The sequence below is a fragment of the Eptatretus burgeri genome, chromosome 17, assembly GCF_056783735.1.
Source record: "Eptatretus burgeri isolate ZD-2024b chromosome 17, Ebu_testis_v1, whole genome shotgun sequence".
Classification (NCBI taxonomy): domain Eukaryota; kingdom Metazoa; phylum Chordata; class Myxini; order Myxiniformes; family Myxinidae; genus Eptatretus; species Eptatretus burgeri.
This window is the reverse complement of record NC_140977.1, coordinates 34,518,232-34,539,122: the sequence shown is the minus strand read 5'-3', so window position 1 is coordinate 34,539,122 and position 20,891 is coordinate 34,518,232. Positions and strand designations below refer to the sequence as shown.

The 20,891-nt window shown below is 42.7% G+C and overlaps 1 protein-coding gene across 1 annotated transcript in view; it reads right to left on the bottom strand.

Annotated features, from left to right (window-relative positions):
* Positions 1–20,891, bottom strand: part of LOC147009723 (protein sidekick-2-like) — a 956,293-nt gene that overhangs the window by 695,105 nt on the left and 240,297 nt on the right. Inside the window, exon 3 of the mRNA XM_085861602.1 lies at positions 14,076–14,241. Coding sequence (XP_085717728.1) covers positions 14,076–14,241 — 166 coding nt within the window. The remainder of the gene's footprint in view (positions 1–14,075; positions 14,242–20,891) is intronic.

The following is a 20,891-nucleotide window of genomic DNA, read 5'->3' as shown; positions in this document are numbered from 1 at the left end:
GATGACTGGCAAAGGGCGAGAGTTGGCTGATATGATGGAGAGAAGAAAGGTGGACATACTGTGTGTACAAGAGACCAAGTGGATGGGGAGTAAGGCGAGGAGCATTGGAGGTGGTTTCAAACTGTTCTACCATGGTGTGGATGGGAGGAGAAATGGTGTCGGGATAATCCTGAAGGAAGATCATGTCAAGAGGGTATTGGAGGTGAGGAGGGTGTCTGACCGAGTGATGAGTGTGAAGTTGGAAATTGAAGGGGTGATGATGAATGTCATCAGTGCATATGCCCCACATATGGGGTGTGAGATGGAATATAAAGAAGATTTCTGGAGTGAGTTAGATGAAGTGGTGGAGAGTGTATCCAAGGATGAAAGAGTGGTGATTGGAGCAGATTTCAATGGACATGTTGGGGAAGGGAATAAAGAGGATGAGGAGGTGATGGGGAGGTACGGTCTCAACAAGAGAAATGTGGAAGGGCAAATGGTGGTAGAGTTTGCAAAAAGAATGGAAATGGCAGTGGTAAACACGTATTTCAAGAAGAAGGAGGAACACAGGGTGACATACAAGAGTGGAGGAAAGTGCACACAGGTGGATTACATCTTAAGTAGGAGATGCAACCTGAAAGAGATTAGTGACTGTAAGGTTGTGGCAGGGGAGAGTGTAGCTCGACAGCATCAATTGGTGGTCTGTAGGATGACTTTGGAGGTGAGGTTGAGGAAGAGAGTGAGGGCTGAACCAAGGACCAGATGGTGGAAGCTGAAGGAGGAAGACTGTTGCGTGAAATTTAGGGAGGAGGTAAGACAGGCGTTGGATGGTGGTAAAGATGGGTGGGATGATTGGGCAACGACAGCAGAAGTTGTGAGGGAGATAGCTAGGAAGGTACTTGGTGTGACATCTGGACAGAGGAAGGAAGATAAGGAGACTTGGTGGTGGAATGAGGAAGTACAGGAAAGTATAAGGAAGAAGGGGTTGGCGAAAAAGAAGTGGGATAGTCAGAGAGATGAAGAAAGTCGGCAGGAGTACAAGGAGTGGCGTCGAAAAGCAAAAAGAGAGGTGGCTAAGGCCAAGGAAAAGGCATATGACGAGCTGTATAAGAAGTTGGATACAAAAGAAGGGGAAAAGGATTTATACTGATTGGCAAGACAGAGGGACCGAGCTGGGAAGGATGTGCTGCAGGTTAGGGTGATAAAGGACGCAAATGGGAATGTGCTGACGAGCGAGGAGAGTGTGTTGAGAAGTTGGATGGAGTACTTTGAGGAGCTGATGAATGAAGAAAATGAGAGAGAGAGAAGGTTGGAAGAGGTGGAGATAGTGAATCTGGAAGTGGGGTGGATCAGTAAGGATGAAGTGAGGACTGCTGTGAAGAAGATGAAAAGTGGAAAGGCGGTTGGCCCAGATGGTATACCAGTGGAGGCATGGAAGTGCTTAGGAGAGATGGCAGTGGGGTTGTTAACCAGATTGTTTAATAAAGTCTTGGAAAGTGAGAGGATGCCGGAGGAGTGGAGATTAAGTGTGCTGGTTCCGATTTTCAAGAATAAGGGTGATGTGCAGAGCTGTGGAAATTACAGAGGGATAAAGTTGTTAAGCCACACCATGAAGTTGTGGGAAAGAGTAGTGGAAGCTCGGTTGAGAGGAGAGGTGATGATCTGTGAGCAGCAATATGGGTTTATGCCAGGAAAGAGCACCACTGATGCGATGTTTGCTTTGAGAATGTTGATGGAGAAGTATAGGGAAGGCCAGAAAGAGTTACATTGTGTGTTTGTGGACTTAGAGAAAGCTTATGATAGGGTGCCAAGAGAGGAGTTGTGGTATTGTATGAGGAAGTCGGGAGTGTTGGAGAAGTATGTGAGGATTGTGCAGGATATGTATGAGGACAGTGTGACAGCGGTGAGGTGTGCGGTAGGAATGACGGACCGGTTTAAGGTTAAAGTGGGATTGCACCAAGGATCGACTCTGAGCCCTTTCCTGTTTGCAATGGTGATGGACAGGTTGACGGACGAGATCAGACTGGAGTCTCCATGGACCATGATGTTCGCGGATGACATCATGATCTGTAGGGAGAGTAGGGAGCAGGCTGAATCGAGCCTTGAGAGGTGGAGGTACGCACTGGAGAGAAGGGGAATGTTAGTCAGTAGGAGTAAGATGGAGTACATGTGCGTAAATGAGAGGGAGGGTGGTGGTATGGTGCAGTTGCAAGGAGTTGAGGTGGGGAAGGTGGATTGGTTTAAATACTTGGGATCAACTGTCCAAAGTAATGGAGAGTGTGGGAGAGAAGTGAAAAAGAGAGTGCAGGCAGGATGGAGTGGGTGGAGAAGAGTTGCAGGAGTGATTTATGACAGAAGGGTAGCTGCAAGAGTGAAGGGGAAAGTATACAAGACGGTAGTGAGACCAGCTATGTTGTATGGTTTGGAGGCGGTGGCGCTAACAAAAAGACAGGAAGCAGAGCTGGAGGTGGCAGAGTTAAAGATGCTGCGATTCTCGTTGGGAGTGACGAGGATGGATAGGATAAGAAATGAGTGTATTAGAGGGACAGCGCAGGTAGGACGGTTTGGAAACAAAGTGAGAGAGGCGAGATTGAGATGGTTTGGACATGTGCACAGGAGGGAAACGGAGTATATCGGGAGAAGGATGTTGAAGATGGAGCCGCCAGGCAGGAGGAGAAGAGGAAGGCCAAAGAAGAGGTTCATGGATGCGGTGAGGGCGGACATGCGGGTGGTTGGAGTGTCAATGGAAGATGTGGAGGATAGAGCGAAATGGAGACAGTTGGTCCGCTGTGGCGACCCCTAACGGGAGCAAGCCGAAAGAGGAAGAAGAAGATATATATATATATATATATATATATATATATATATATATATATATATATATATATATATATATATATATATATTAATTGGACTCGTCTTGATGCGGCGAAGGCATGATGGGCCGAATGGCCTCCATGTGCGTCTAATTTCCTTGTGTATTCTTCTCATTCTTCTTTAACGGCCACAATTATTCCCGCATTCTTGTAGGTTTGGCCTGGGGAAGCTTGTCCCAAGTCTTTCACAAACTGACTGGCCAGGCCTGATGTTCGACTAAGGTTTGGGCTGGAATTTGTAATTTGTTCAGGGTGCTGGCGATAACTGACCTTCTGTTAACGAAGGACACCGTGGGATGTTTAACATCCACGAACGAATGTCGACAGGCAGGACGGCCAGTTTCAAGTCCATCCGTGGGACGGCGCACACATTGATGAATCGCTCTGCCTGTGAGACACCACAATGCCAGTTTATGGCTGGGTCGGGATTTCGAACCCAGGATAGACCACTCAGATGCGAAAGTGCGATGGAAGAATCTAGTGATAAATTCTTATGATATCTATATTTTGTTAGCTTTTTAATTGCTTAATTATTATTTTTCTGTCTTACATGCATTCCTATTTTCTGTGTCAATTTATACGTTGATTTTCACTCTTCCTTCCCACGTCTCCCTCACATCCAGTGAAGGACGTTTAAAACGTGTAATAGTGTCATGATCTTCCTGGCAGGTAGTGTATTCACTCCATCACACTGCTGGGCCCCAAACAGCATCTCTTTTCTCTCCATTCTCACTGCGGCAAGAACATTCAGAGCACCCCACGAGGTGTTGACACTCAAACGGTGAGAGTGCTAACCATCGTGGAGGCCGCTGCATGCTTATGGGCTATGAGCTCTTCGCTATCTCCAGGCCCAAGCTGTGAGTTTGCCTAAATGACCTCCAAATGCTGGAAGGCTTCTTGATGGAACGTTACCAAATTGCCGAGCGCAAACGCAGCCAAGCAAGATCAAGCGAATCGTGTGGGCATCTGGCTGCTGCAGATTCCATGTTGTCCAACTCGGACAAAATATGTACTAAAAACAGCCTTCTTGATAGATGTCAGCTCACATCCATCTGGACGTCTCCCCAAATTGGACTGTACGTCATATACAGTTGGGAAAGTTCATGAAAACAAAGCTTGGGCCAAATGATCCTTCTTGCTGCACTTTGTATTATAAATAGTTAATTCATTGTCATTGTAAGGAAATTAGGTCGCTTCTCTTCGGCATGGTCTCTCACCAAATCATCAAATTGTTTTGGAAGGTAGCGAGTGTCCTTGTACTGGAACGTGCTGTGTTGTTTATTTCCAAATCTATCTTTGGAGCCTTTGCTTAGATGAGGTAGGATGTGCAGCACCTGAGGTCAATGCCGATTCCACATCGTGGTATTAAGGCTGAGAGGAGGACAGGTAAAGAATAATGTGTGATGGAAAATGTGATTTCAGGATCAGGAAGAAGCCAAAGGTCAAACCTGGATTCTGGGTACTCCATTAATGTGCACTCCACAGTGAAGATATCGCACTGCTCTCACGAATCCATGCTGTTAATGGTGTATAACTGGGTGCTGGCAGTGGAGAAAGCAAACCAAAAGAGTGCTGGTGAGCTGAAATGAAAATGCGAGCGTCGGCAGAGCAGCGGGACCCCGTAGGGCATCTTACAAAAGAAAAAGTAATGGGCATTATCTGGCACCAAAAGTGCTTTCCTGCAATCATTTGTTTCTCACAGATTGCACAAGCCGAGAAACATTAAAAAAAATAAAAGAATGAAATAAAAACAGGTAAACCAACCGACTACCTTATAGTAATTAGATACAGGTGATCTGAGCCAACTCAACCATCCTATCCACACCCTCTCCCTCAAAAAACCGAGCCAACTTGATAGTCCTATTCAGTGAGATGGACACTCCTAAAATCTATTCGGGGTTTGAATCTTCATCGAGTGATAAACTCTCACCCTCGTGTTTCACATGTGTGGTGATGCATCGGTGTGCGTGCCTTCTACCGGAAGGATGTCGTCAGAGGACCGGTCTGCCAGCACTGGTATGGCTGTTGGTGGACTTTAAAGATCCTATGGTGTCTTTTGTGGAAAATATGCGAGGTACCACCAGCATCCTGGAGAAATTCCAAATTTCTGCCACTGACAGTACAGTCAAACATCAGACCAGGCCAACCGGTTCGTGAAAGACTCGGTCAAAAACGTTCCCCGGCCAATCATAGTACAGGAATGTGGGGGATAATTGGGTTGTTAAAAGTAGTAGTATAGTAGGAGGAGGAGGAGGAGTAGTTGTTGTTGTCGTCATCATTATTGCAGCAGCAGCAGCAGCGAAATATATATATATATATATATATATATATATATATATATATATATATATATATATATATATATATATATATACATATACATATATATATATATATATATATATATATATATATATATATATATATATATATATATATATATATATATATATATATATATATATATATATATATATATATATATATATATATATATATATATATATATATATATATATATATATATATATATATATATATATATATATATATATATATATATATATATATATATATATATATATATATATATATATATATATATATATATATATATATATATATATATATATATATATATATATATATATATATATATATATATATATATATATATATATATATATATATATATATATATATATATATATATATATATATATATATATATATATATATATATATATATATATATATATATATATATATATATATATATATATATATATATATATATATATATATACACACACACACGAGTCAATATCCCCACCTTATTCTCCATAGCTCTTTATTGACCCCACAGAATAATACTGCTGCTCATTTTTCAAAATAATCCCTGAAGAGTGAGATGCATTTGTACTGTTTAAATGTAAGCTTCCTGATGCGTGGAGTGTACAACTCGAAGGTTGGTGTGGAATCACACTCGGACAGCCTGCTTGACATCGTTGTGCCACTCCTTCAAGGGCCCAAAGACGTCGTACTCAGATGGGGAAAAGTCTTATGGCACAACCTCAGAGTTAAATTTGATGATGGCGTCTCCTGTTATACGTTCCATGCGAGGTCTACCGTTGTCCTGTTTCAGAAGTACACCCCCGGGACAGGAGACCAGGATGATGTGTGGATCTCGTTTTGCAATTGATGGAGCTGATCACAGCCTGTTCCTGGAATGAAAACAAAAGGGGACTTTTAATGCCTGGAACACCATCAGGATGATGTTGCGAACAGACTGCTGGACCTGAAACTTCTTCACGGGACATGTTAGAGGCTTCCTCTCCATGTTTTGTCTGTTTGTTTTACGGTTTGAAATTGAACACTCATGTCTCGTCCATGGTCACAATGCGAGACAGGAAGTCCTCATTTATTATGAAGGTGCTGGAGAAAGGCTGTAGACAGGTTTCCAAACACTGGGCCTTGTGGGCATCTGTAAGCATTTTTGGCATCCACCTGTATGACACCTCTGGAAAGTTGAGTTGGTCATGGACAATAATTGAATACATGAAACCATAAGCCGATGGCAATTTCATAGAAAATGTCACTTAACGTCACGAGTCCAATCACTAGGGATAAGCAACATTATGTGCAGGCCTGGCCTGTGCACGCTCTCTCAGGCCGCTGATCATTATGCACACACATCATATGCCTTCCTTCCCAAGGGACCTAATCAGGCCAAAATGCCCCAGGCACCAGCAAGTGTCCGTATTTATTCCCACGCAGCCATTCCAGGCCCACATGCTGATGTGAGGGGCAAATCAAGGAGTATTTTTTATTTTTACTGACCTAAAACAAAATCACCATTAAATCATCAATTTGTCTGCTCTGCTGAGTTTCTCGTTCAGTGTGACCTACCTTTGCATGTGTTTAGGTGAGGCGATGCACGTGTACCTTTTATCGGTGCGCTTCCGGGGCCACCACCTAGGACGCCTGCAGATCGGAGTTCAATGCGATGACGTGTCGGTTGAGTTTGTAGAATCGCCATTGCTCGTTGGCCACTGCGTGTTGCCGTTTCCTCATTTTGTTCAGCTACACAAAATCCGTGTTTTGCCATTTGTATTGACGGGGTGTAATGGGTGGGAACGTCCAGTTTCTCCCCAGTTAGAACAGCGTCTGCACCTGCAGTATGCCATGCCTCCAAAACCAACCTTTGTCTCACATGGCGTGGCGTCCTGGATGCAGGTTTCATCCAACTGAAATGTGTGGCCTGGCTACAGGCAGCGGCTTGCTGTAGCCGACTGCGTCCTATTGCCAAGCCGAGTTGCTCTATCTTATTCATCTCGGCTTCGTTTCAAATCAATTCCAGTTCCACCATAAGTTTCAACATCTATAAAACTTCGACAATGACTTTTTTAAACCTCTTCCAAATATCTCTGGTTGCTATTGGCATTGAAAGAACAAAACACGATCACTATATGAAAATTAATCAAAAGTTCTCGATCATTCAACTCATTGATCATATCTTTAAACAAAACCGAGAAATCCACAGAACGGTGGAATTCAGGCGCATCCGGATACACCCCAGTCAATAAAACACAGTGGTCATTGTTATCTTGCTTTGAACAAGTTTCTTTAGTGACCGAATCAATTCGGACAGGTGCCAGACCGATTTGAACACGAGTGCACAATCTTATCAACACCTTCCTCCTTCCACAAAAAACAACATTCCATCATGCAATGACTCATAAGGCCTACAATTCAATCAGCCAATGGAATTAGCCAACTGGTCAGGCACCCACCCAACCAAACAGTTCGAGAAACATCCAACAATGAGCTTGCTCAAGGCTTCGACGACATGTCTTCAACGGCCGAAGCTGTAGGTTGTCGTGATGTCTGCGAAATGTGGAAGGTGCAATAGCACGGTCAAGGAGGAAAGTAATTGCGTTCATCGGCTACACTGTTAAACTCGCACTATCTGTGGTGTAACACCTGTCAGGATGTACATTGGGGAAATTCAGTCGACATGTGCAGAATTCGGTACAGCTGCGAAGGAAGTCATACGTCATGCTGGAATGGGCATCAATATGCTGTCAGCATTTGGCTCAACTCTCTGGAATGGATTGACAACCAGATTGACAGGAAGCTATCTTCAATAGATGCTGTTGTTTGCCACGCTGGACATGAGCCAGATGAACTCCCCCCCAAAAAAGGAGTCAATATTGTTGAAGTGAAAATAAACCGGATTGACCGAAATAGAACAGGAATCAAAGAAAAGGAACTTCTCACTGCCTTGCATAACTAAATGAAAGAAGAAGTGTAAAGGAATAAAGAAAAGAGAGGATTGATAAAGCTGTTTAAGAAGATTATATCATGCCGAAAGATTAACATTGGGTGACGAACAATTGTGTCTCAAAGAAACAGAGCATGTACTCGTTTTCTGACACTAGTGATGCGACAGTCAGAGACAGAGTAGAGCAGGTCGTAATCCAAGCAGGTAAAAATAGGAGTTGCAACTTTTAATGCTGATGTCGTGTCTCCTTAAACCACAGCAGGAATTTGGCCGAGGTACTGGCACACAATCACCTACTCCTTTCAAACACACCGTGAGATCATTATGGTCCACAAGCAAGCGCAAACAAATCAGACAGCTATCTTGGCTTAAAGTCCCCTTGCAAATGACGGTGTGCTGTGTGATGCAAAGCGGTACCTGCAAAGTCACAGTGATGGTGGATATGAACCTGAAACTGAACACAATATTGCGAGATTTTTGGTCTGTACAATAGTGTAACACATCTAAGGGACAAGCAAGATGTGAAAACACATGAGGCACGGACATGAAAGCAGCTGGAAATCTTATCTGCAAATATGGAGGAACGTGAAGAACGTAAGAAGAACCTTGTTGAGAAATTGGTCGGAAAAGGTTGTCGTTGTAAATGACATCATAACCAAAAATAAAATACCAACAATAACAACATGTAATAATAATAATAATACCATTACGTTCATGCTGTAAAGGTGCATATGACTGCCAGGGCAGTTTTATTGGCAAGTAGTACAGTCCTGGACAAGTTGCCACTCTGACACAGGTTACCTCAAATGGTTATTGAAGGACGACAGGCTGAATTAACCCCACCTCGTGTTATTTCAAAGGGCTCAAAATAAGGACCTTTAGGTCCCAAGCCAGCCACCTTAACCGCTAAGCCAAAAACCAGGCTTACACCAACATGTGGTTAACAATAAATTTAAAAGAGTCAAAGTGTCTCATGAAGGGGAGAATACACTTACAATTAATAAAGTTTGTTTCAACAGGCAAAGTGTGGCACCAGGAAGAGCTTTTCAATAACAGGTCTAACAAGTAATCGACCAAGTGAATGTGGCAGATGATCCACAAGAGCAGATGCTTTTTTCAAAAAAAATTAAAACAAAATAATAATTCCATGCTGTTGACATGACCGAGCTCGCAGTGGAATTTTGATGCAAAACAAACCTATCTCTTGGTGACCAAAATCCTGAGCTGAGGCATCTGAGCTTCGACGGTTGATGACCAATATCTTAGTATATATACCATGAGCCCCTCCTAAACACAATGATGATCATGAACCCAAGTGCAACACCAGCACTTGTTGTGAAGGTCTTTAGCAACAAGGGGTACCTACCACATGTCCACCCTGTTTTGGTGCCTATTACCAGTTACACAATACCTTCAAGTTGTAGCCGGCAGGATAAACATCAACATTAAATGGGTAAACCGGCTCAGTTGCAGTCTTTGAAAATAAAGAACCGCATGCTTTCTAATGTGGTGTCAGCTATTATACTGCTAACCACAGCATCCAGTCAGGCGATATGGCTTTGGAAGACTTTTTTGGCAAGTTTGTTAGCCCACCCCCTGTGGAGAGGAATCAATACACATATGCGTTTTTGGCTCCCTGCATGTCATCAGTGCAAAGTAGATTCCCTCCAGAAAGTGTAAGCTCATAACATATGGCATGTATATGTATACAGGAGCCTGGTGTTGGCTTAGTGGTTAGGGTGGTGGCTTGGGATCCAAGGGTCCTGAGTTCAAGCCCCATTGGCTGCTGAATTAATACACCAGGGGGTTGACTCAACTTGTCATCCTTCTAAGGTTAGCAAAATAAGTACCAGTGTGTACTGGTAGAGGGGCACTACATCAGCAACACAGTCAAACTTCCAAGAAATTACAGCTACCCCAGCAGCGAAGCTGCCATGTGCAAGAAGAAGGTATGTATATATTTATATATTTTGTTTTTCTTTCTTTTGGCGACTCCAATTTCCCTTCTCCATCTGCTCTTGTCAAGTTGCCCATTCTTCTTCTCATCCCACAACTTCTAAATCTCTCGCTGAGGCATCCTTCCATTTGGTCTTAGGCCTTCCTCTTTTCCTTCTTCCTGGTAGCCCCGTCTCCATCACTTAACTCACCGCATACTCTCTCTCCTCATCAGATAACCAAACCAAGTTAATCTCTTCTCAGTTACTTTCTTTAATGTTTCCACAATCTTCACTGACCCCCCTGATGCTCCAGTTCCTGATCTTGTCCTTTCTCATCACTCCATCCATATATCTCCACTCTCATCTCATTCGCATCCAGTTTCTGTTCCTCCTTCCTTGATGTTGCCCAAGTTTCCGCACTATATAACAAGGCCGGTCCCAAAACTGTCTTGTAAGTTCATACTTTCAGTTTCAGCGGTACTTTTCAATCACACAATACTTCACTGTACGTCCTCCAATTATTCCAATCAGAACTAATCCGTTGCTTAAATTCCATTCCTATATTTCCATCTTTTGTACCACTGACCCCAAATACTTGAAGCCATTCACTTTCTCCAGATCTTCACCCATACCCTTTACACCTTCACCCAAATCCTCTTCCCACGGCTCAAAATTACATGTGTATATTGATTCTTTGGTCTACTGATCTTCATAATGAAATGGAAGACCACGAAGGAACCCGAAAAAGTAAAGAGCAAAGATGGAGTCATCAGGAGGAACCTGGATAGGATTCGGGTTTCAGCTGCTACTCCATTCTTCCAGCACTTTTCTCCATTACTCCAGATACTTGGACATATTCTTATCATCCCCACCACAAAGCTCAATGTCATATGCAAACACCATTGACCCTGTCATTTCCTGTATCACTTGCTCAGTTAGAACATGCTTGACAATCAGGAAGAGGAAGGGGCTCAGTGCCGATCATTCGTACAATCGAACTTCAAAACTCTCACTCTCTCCCACATTGCTTCTTACTCTTGTCTGGCACTCCTTATACATGTCCGGCAAGAGTCGTACATACATCTCAGAGGCACCACAAATTATATCACATCTCCAGACTTTCTCACGAGGCACCTGGTCATAAGCCTTCTCCATATCAATGATTAGTTTTGATTACAAACTTTGTGTTGCTGTGACTGACCTTCCCGGTATTTCTCCATCACTTGTCTCAAAACGAAAAGGGCATCCGTGGTGTTTCTTCCAGGCAGGAATCCGAATTTGACCCTCATGGATTTCAATATTTTTTCTCAATCTCTGATCTATAACTCTCTCCCAAACCTTATAGGTATGTGGTAGGAGTTTCATTCCTTGGTCATTTTTGCAATATTAAGTGTCCCTCTTTCTTTTAAATGTTGGTACCAGAATACTTTGCTTCCATGCCCTTGGGATTTCCTTGCTTATCGCAACACAGTTGAAAAGTCAATTCAAGACCCGGACCCCACACTCATCGAGGAAAGTCCATACTTCTACTGGTATCTCATCAGGTCCCAATGCTTTGCCATTGTTCATTCCTTTCAATGCCATTCTGATTCCCTCCAGAATAATGCCATTTGTCATTCCTTGATTTACAACAAACTCTTCTGTCTTTTTCTCTTGCGTTTACTTTATTCATAATCCAGTTCAAGTATTGGCCACAACTCATTTTGATTTCGTCCTCTATCACGAGAGTAACACCATCTACATCGTTAATTGCGCAGTCATTTCCCACATGTTTTGTTAATCTATCCTGAGCAGCTGTTTTTCTGAAGATGTCTTTCTGTCCCTCTTTAGTATCAATCAATGCATTAATATATTTCTTGCATGGCCAGGAAACTTTCTCCAACAACCACTTTCTTTACATTCATTTTTGCCTTGTTGGACTGTTCTTTATACTATTCAAGCCCTGGTTGTTTCCACATCTTTACCACGACCTTCTTTTCTCTAACTGTACTTTCTCTGTTTTCATTCCACCACCAATTTTCTTTTCCAGCCCTCCTTCTCCCTGATGATCATCAACACATTTCTTCACCAACCTTCCAAATCGTATCTGCTACCATGTTTCACCAAGTGTTTGTCATCTTATACGGTGTCTGTCATAACAGCTTCGCTTTCTCTTAGCTGTCTCTCCATCTGTTCTTGAAATATCTCCTTCACTACCAGATCGTTGAGCTTCCACCATCTGATGTTCTGTCTACCTCTTGTCTTCTGCCGTTATATTTTCGTTACCATCAACTCAGCCGTCAGCACTCTGTGTTGGGTGGTCAGTGCCTTGTTTAGGAAGAGTGCATCGTTTTGCTTCCTTTACATATTCTTTCATAACAATAATGGAGTCCAAATGTGTTTCTCTACCACCACTGTTGCAAGTTGTAAGGTGGTTGCCACTGTTTTGATACCAAGTGTTAAGTATTACCAGTTAGTCAGCATGGCATACTCCAAAATCTTGGCTCCTTCTTCGATTACTTCTCCAACACTGTGTCCACACCATGGATATCTTCTTATCCCACTCTTTCTCTGCCCACATGTCTGTTTAGGGCACCTGCCACCATTAGATATTGTTTGCATTGCATTGTCCATCTGTTCCCAGAATTATTCTGCCATATCTCTCATCCATAATTGGAGGGAACAACAACTCAACTTTCACCTAATCAACTACCCCAGGTGGTGAGGAGTTCCATAATTAACCCCCATGCTTTTCCAGCCAAAGAAAGCTGCATAAAGCAACCAAGAAAAGCTCACAAAGCTGAGCCCTTTGCTGTTGAAAACCATACCTGAGTTCTTCTACAACTGCAGACAGTCATAAGCAGCACATACATGAGAATTCCAATACTACACGTCCCCTCAGCTGCTGGACTAGTTTCACCACTTGTTAGCAAGTCACCAGTGATAGCAAAAACAGAAACGTCTTCATTGCTCTTTGCAATGCATGTGGTCCATGCTTGAGATCCTCATTGGTTCAAATTTCTGAGTTGGCTACCAAAGTCACTGGGTATCCTCCACCATGCAAAGTGCTTCCTTGGCACAACTGAAATCATATCCACCGAAAGGGCCTTCATCTGCAACTTCATTGAATAATACTCTCACTTCTGGGTTGGCACCATGACCTCACATCTTGCTCAGCTTGTTGCCATGGAAACCAAAGAGTTCAAGATCATTGGAATTTTCCACAATGAAGCAGAGTCTATGGCCTATCATATTGCCAACAGACAGGTTGGTGGTCTGTCTGTTTTATACCGCCTCATTTCTGGTCTGGTGCCCTCTGCTCTTTCCATGCTATGTCCACCCCCCCCCCCCACACAAGCCTCTCCCTCCCAGGTTCTGCAGGGCACACACGGTCCACCATCACACCATCACACCATCAATCATCAACCTTCTGGTGGAACTCCCAGAATTCAGAATCACTGCTCACCTCCACTCGTTTGTTTCTCCTATTTTCCCACCTGTGGAACCAACTTCCACATTCTCTTCAATCTCATTCTTCCATCCAGGCCTTCAAGACAGCTGTTCCCCACCATCTCAGATCGTCCCCCATTCAAAACCATGATCTTTTCTACTCCTATTAACCCTCCCCAAGCTCACCTCTTTCCAAATCTCCAGTTTTTTCTTTCTAAAAGTTTGCTTCTGTATCCATCTTGTCAACCCCCAGTGTCCTCCCCAACCCCTCATTCTTATCCACACATCCCTTGCTGTCTGTCTCATCTATTTGTCCCTTCGTCCTGCTGTTTGTGCGATTTCCCCCTCTCTCTCGCTCTCTGCTGAAATTCCTTTTGTTCCATTATGTCTATGTTTTAGCTCCTCCAAGAGCCTCGACTTTGTTTGCAAACAAAATATTTAATGGAAATACCTTTTGTTATCAAAAGAAAAGTGATGCGACAAGAAGGAACAGGAAAACGTCAACATATATTGAATATTAGAGGAAGAGGAACAAGAGGAAGATGCAATAAACAATAATTGGCATTGTACCTGTGCTCATTCGACGCTGGCGCAACCTCGGAGCCATTTCGTATCCAGCGGAACTCCAGTGGGAAGCTCCCCTCAGCGAGGCAAGTGAGAACGAGGCGGTTTCCTTCCAGGTGTGATTGATAGGCACGTGGGATACGCTTGAAGTATGGTGCTCCATCTCCGGCCACTGCACACACACAAGTCGATTTAAAATCCATGCACATAATATGTATCCCTCCATGAAAATAACTGTTACAAGGTACTCAGCTATAATGTGCAGATCATTTGAATTCACATTTGAGAGCCTTCAAAAGAGAAAAAGAAATGAAACAAACAAACAAACAAACAAACAAACAAAACAGCCATTCGACCAATCACAACAAAGACATCATACATAATATCATATATCAGAAGCATGCATTGTTCATTGATGTAGGTTACAAATATCAAACTCAACAAATAACCTTATGTACTTGAGATAACACTGGTCAACAACAAATTTGTTGTCTGCATTTTTTAAGCTGATTTAGGACGAATCTGATGCGTTGAAGCCAAAACTCACATTAGTTTTGTTCAATCAGGTCAAGTTTTTGAGATATGGCCACATGTCGTTTTTTACATTTTTGTTCACATGTACGCATGTGTGGAGCATTTTAGAAGAAGTTGGTGGGGGTAAAATGTCATGTCAAATAATTGTTTTGATTGGAAATAATTATTTTAATGACAAGAAGCATTCAGGTACGATAGTTCTGGGTGATTATGTCGAAAAGGGATCAGTTTGAAGTCATAAAACCTCAAAATCTTCCAAAAATTGGTGAGGCAAAGCATAAAGTTCGTGGATCAAAACTAAAGTTAATGGGGCAGATTTTGTAATAATGTGATACAAAAAAGTTGTATTTCTTGAAATAACGAACTCTGAAGAATGTACAATACCTACATGCGCCAATTTATGACATGCGCTTCTGCTCAAGCTTGGAGTGCCACAGTACGAACCCAAAGATTGGAGACTGTTTATTGACAGCAGCAAGCGATCACTGAAATGTGTTCTGCTACACAACGGCAACCAGTTTGCCTCTGTACCCATCGCTCACTCGACTACACTGAAGGAGAAGTATGAAGCGGTGAAGTACGTGCTGGAGAAAATTGGTTATGATCAGCATAAGTGGTTTATTTGTGTTGACCTGAAGATGGTGAAGTTTTTGTTGGGACAACAGTCTGGCTTCACCAAGTACCCATGTTTTCTGTGCATGTGGGATAGTAGGGACCGTGCTCAGCATTACACGAAGAAGGACTGGCCTGTGCGGGAGGAATTGGTGCCATGCAAAGAAAGGAACGTCATCAACGACCCTCTGGTGGACAGAGACAGAATACTCTTCCCACCGCTGCACATCAAGCTCGGCTTAATCAAGCAGTTCACCAAGGCTCTGGACAAAGATGGTGACTGCTTCACTTACTTGTGCCAGGCTTTTCCAGGATTGACCATGGAGAAGTTGAAAGCTGGCATCTTTGATGGTTCTCAGATCCGTCAGCTCATCAGAGATCCAGAGTTCAAAAACTCAATGAACGAAGTGGAACTGGAAGCGTGGAAGACATTTGTTTTGGTAGTGAAGAACTTTCTTGGCAACAATAAGGCCAGAAACTACGCAGAACTTGTCAACAACATGCTGACTGCTTTCAGAAACTTGGGCTGCAACATGAGCATCAAGATGCACTACCTATTTTCACATATGAACCGGTTTCGTGAGAACCTGGGTTCAATGAGTGACGAGCAGGGGGAGAGATTCCATCAGGACATGAAGGAGATGGAGACCAGGTATCAGGGTCGCTGGGACGCAGTCATGATGGCTGACTACTGTTGGAATCTGAAGAGAGACCTCCCTGCCGCTGAACATTCCAGGAGTTCGAAGAAACGGAAGTTCAAGCCCTGAAGTTTGAACAGTGGTGACGCAACATGCAATTTACTTGTACTTACCTTTATCAATGCCCACCATTCAGATGACAGTAATCGATGTTTCTATCATGTAATCAATAAATGTTGTTGGCAAAACATTTTTTTTCTTAAAAACATGTTTAGGATGATATGTGTTGACAAAAATCAGCTGATAATGCCACAAAAATGTAATTGATTTTGTCACAAGATCTGATTTTTTCAAATCAACTTAGCACAAAAACCTGACCTGATGGAGAGAAACGGATGCCATTTCCTGATTCAGCAGTGCCAGAATACCCTAATTCACTTGTAGAAATCTAGACAACATTCAGAAAGTAAAAAATTGTTGACCAGTGTAATCCGTAAATGAACAAAATGATGAGAACATCCAAGAGCAGAGAATTGCACAATCACAAGAAGTTTGAGGTTTCAGCCAGAGAGTGGCCTTCATCAGGAACAGGTCAGGTGCACTCACATCCTAAATATTTTCTTGTTTAAGGCATGACAGGGGCTCAAACTCAAGACCTTAAGATCTCAAGCCAGCCATCTTAACTTTTAAACTAACACGAGGCTACCTGCCTGGAGTGACACAGTGACACAGGTCTGCAGGAAGCAACCACCTCACAGTTGCCTTAGTGTGGTTGCCAGGTCTATTTGTCTGCAAAGTCAAGGCTCGTGGAAGAGCAAGAACACAGAATGGATCAAGAAGCAAAAGAGAAAAAGAAATACCTGACAGAGAGGGGCGAAACACCAACAGCAGGACCAAGGAAAAAAATTGATGGAGATGGACAAACAAGGGATGCAGGTGACAATGAGGTGTCAGGGAGGATTCAGTTGTTGTTGTTTTTTTTTTGGGGGGGGTGGTTTAATGGGGGTAGAAAGGATAATAGTTTTGGATGAGGGATGATCTAAGATGGTGTGAAAGGCCATTAGGCCCAGCTTCTTCATGGGAGATTGCAATGATCTTGAAGGCCTTTGGTTCCACGGCATCAACCTAAGCAAGGTGTGAAGCAGGGACACCAACCCAGAGGGGAGAGCAGTATTTAATCAAACTGTGGATGAAGGCTTCACCAGTGGATAAGATTTCAGGTGTGCAAAGGAAGGACAGTGTACGACGGAGGATGCCCAGTCAGCGTCAGGCTTTGGAGGCCAACTTTGAAATGTGGTTTGTCCAAGAAAGATCATGGCCTTTCAGTGAGACCCAATAATTTGAGTAAATGAACTTCCTCAAGAGGATTGTTAAGAAAGTAGTTGGGGGAGGGTTGCCATGTGGTCCCAGGGGAGAGAGAGAGAGAGAGAGAGAGAGAGAGAGAGAGAGAGAGAGAGAGAGAGAGAGAGAGAGAGAGAGAGAGAGAGAGAGAGAGAGAGAGAGAGAGAGAGAGAGATAAGAGAGAGAGATAAGAAAGAGAGAGATAAGAGAGAGAGAGATAAGAGAGAGAGAGAGAGAGAGAGACAGAGAGAGACAGAGAGAGAGAGAGAGAGAGAGAGAGAGAGAGAGAGAGAGAGAGATAAGAGTGAGAGATAAGAGAGAGAGAGATAAGAGAGAGATAAGAGAGAGAGATAAGAGAGAGAGATAAGAGAGAGAGCTAAGAGAGAGACAAGAGAGAGAGACAAGAGAGAGAGATAAGAGAGATAGAGATAGAGATAGAGATAGAGATAGAGATAGAGATAGAGATAGAGATAGAGATAGAGATAGAGATAGAGATAGAGATAGAGATAGAGATAGAGATAGAGATAGAGATAGAGATAGAGAGAGAGAGAGAGAGAGAGAGAGAGAGAGAGAGAGAGAGAGAGAGAGAGAGAGAGAGAGAGAGAGAGAGAGAGAGAGAGAGAGAGAGAGAGAGAGAGAGAGAGAGAGAGAGAGAGAGAGAGAGAGAGATAAGAGAGAGATAAGAGAGAGAGATAAGAAAGAGAGAGATAAGAGAGAGAGAGATAAGAGAGAGAGAGAGAGAGAGAGAGAGAGAGAGAGAGAGAGAGAGAGAGAGAGAGAGAGAGAGAGAGAGAGAGAGAGAGAGAGAGAGAGAGAGAGAGATAAGAGAGAGAGAGATAAGAGAGAGATAAGAGAGAGAGATAAGAGAGAGAGATAAGAGAGAGAGCTAAGAGAGAGACAAGAGAGAGAGACAAGAGATAGAGATAAGAGAGATAGAGATAGAGATAGAGATAGAGATAGAGATAGAGATAGAGATAGAGATAGAGATAGAGATAGAGATAGAGATAGAGATAGAGATAGAGATAGAGATAGAGATAGAAAGAGAGAGAAAGAAAGAGAGAGAAAGAGAGAGATAGAAAGAGAGAGAGAGAGAAAGAGAGAGAGAGAAAGAAAGAGAGAAAGAGAGAGAGAGAGAGAGAGAGAGAGAGAGAGAGAGAGAGAGAGAGAGAGAGAGAGAGAGAGAGAGAGAGAGAGAGAGAGAGAGAGAGAGAGAGAGAGAGAGAGAGAGAGAGAGAGAGAGAGAGAGAGAGAGAGAGAGAGAGAGAGAGAGAGAGAGAGAGAGAGAGAGAGAGAGAGAGAGAGAGAGAGAGAGAGAGAGAGAGAGAGAGAGAGAGAGAGAGAGAGAGAGAGAGAGAGAGAGAGAGAGAGAGAGAGAGAGAGAGAGAGAGAGAGAGAGAGAGAGAGAGAGAGAGAGAGTTGTCAGGATTGAAAGATATTCCAAGTGTTTGACCAGCTTGTGATTTTGTGAAGGTCTGAAGAGAGGGAAGAGGCTGCAGTCTGCTTGTCAGAGGGATGTGGGATGTCACGGCAGAGGGTCGAGTCATCAGCAAATAGATAAAGAGGATTTTACTGAATTATAGAGATCATTGGTGAACATTAGGACAAGGACTTGGCCCAGAACTCTGCCTTAGATGATGACTCCAGCCTTTCCAGCAAGAGCAGGTGAAAGGATTTCTTTGAGAGCCACATGTTGGCGACGAGAGGAGAGGAAGCCAGTCAGCCATGTGTGGAGTTGGCCTTGGATGCAGTGTACAATGGGAAACAAGATGGCCTCAATTCTCATTGTCCATTGCAGCCCTGTGTCGCTCCCCCTCTCCAGGAAGGTGGTGAGTGCACATGACATATGTTAGGCTTTGATGAAGGCCGCTATGTGAATGAAATGTTTGACTTTTAACGGTTGTCTTCATTGACAAAACCACAAGCCGGTTGCGCTTTTGCGTCCTCTGCTCTTTGGTTGTCACAATTGTAGTGATGACCAAACACATCAAGCACATCAAGAATCCTGTCTATTTTGAGAGACCTTGTCCCACCTGCGCAGAACCAAATATGCAACACGAGTACTTTTGATCAAAAAAATGCTGATGAGCAGCTTATCCAACGTTGATATTGAAGGAAATTGTTTTCCATTTTGCAGGGTGCCTTAATTCATACGAATCATTAGATCTACAACTCTGTATATTGTTCAAAGGGAGTAAAAACTCATATTTTATATTTATTGCATCGGAAGTGGCCAATTTCTTACTTTGAGCCATGAGTTATAATACATGACACACCTGCACGCACACACCTTGTTAGAGATTCATCAAAGCCAATGTACCTGTCTTCAACCGTATTGCCAAGATGGATTTGCCATACAAAGTCAAAAAGGTTGTACACAAATTTGTACATGAGATACAAAAGGATAACCAACCCAAACCCGAACTCAAGAAAAGGAGGTTTCCCAATGGAGACGTCTTAGTTTGGATCTCATCCAAATATGAATATGTCATAACCTTGAGTTCAAACATTCAAGATACTTTATTACATCAGTGGAGAAACAAATATGTGAGCACCATCAAGCAAGGAAGTAGAGTGTATCATTTTTTAAATCTTGCTTGTGACTCAGCAAGGGTCGAACCACGAACCTCCCAGACACAGAGTGGACACTCAAGTCATTACACAACCGAATCTGGTTAATATAAAATAGGTTACCTTTAAAATACTAAAATGAGGAAACTCTTGAGTGCAAATTAAGGAGCCATGGTCTCGCGTGTTAATAAGTTTTTTTTTTGTTTTTTTTTCAAAAGGGCAAACTTGCAACCACTTGTCACAAAAAGTTTTCTGCTTTCTTCATTTTGGTAAAGCAAGGTGGAACATATATCAGGGTAAAGTGTGGCAAGCTGCCCTATCCCCCCCCCCCCCACACACACTTTCCTTGGTCCTTCTGTTCAGTAAAATTAACATTTTTTTCCCCCCCATTTGAAATGTCCAATTATACTGGAAGCCAGAGAGCCCTCCGGTCCAGGTAAAGATTGAGGGAGGGGCATGTTTCCACACCTTGTTTTTACCCCGTGGGGTCTTCCACCCCACAGGGTCTAAGCACCACTCGTGTTCTCTCTTTTTTTGTGTACAGTTCATTTGAACGTCGATTTCTCCATAATTCGTGAACAGAATTCGATGAAAATTGGTAGGCATATCATGGACACATATGCGCAGGCAGTAACTGAGCCCAAAGTGCAATTCCGGCCCTTTGGGTTGAGAAACTGCCCTTTCGGCCCATTTTCTTAAAATTATTTAAAAAAAAATTTTATGCCAATGCAAAAATTATTTTGTTATTTTTTTATGCCAATGCTAAAATTTATGCCAAAATCATTTTAATGCCAATGCAAAAAATATTTTGCATTGGGCGATGCCCGATGCAAAATAAATTCACAAGTGATGATATGAAACTAGCCTCACTCTTGTGAGGTGTTCTGGTTTCTCTTTCTGATGTGATGAAAATCTTAACAAATTTCAAAACTATCCGTCGTCCGTGCTATCGCTCACCTGAGAGTTGTACGAATGAACTCCCACGGGGTATGTTCACAATTCGAACTTGTTTTTTCAACATCGATATCTTGCTCCACCTTACTCTAATACATTGGACAACATTTATTACTTGTCACCAATGGCAAATTAATAAATTTGTTAATTTATGTGGACAGCGCCTGTGGAATAT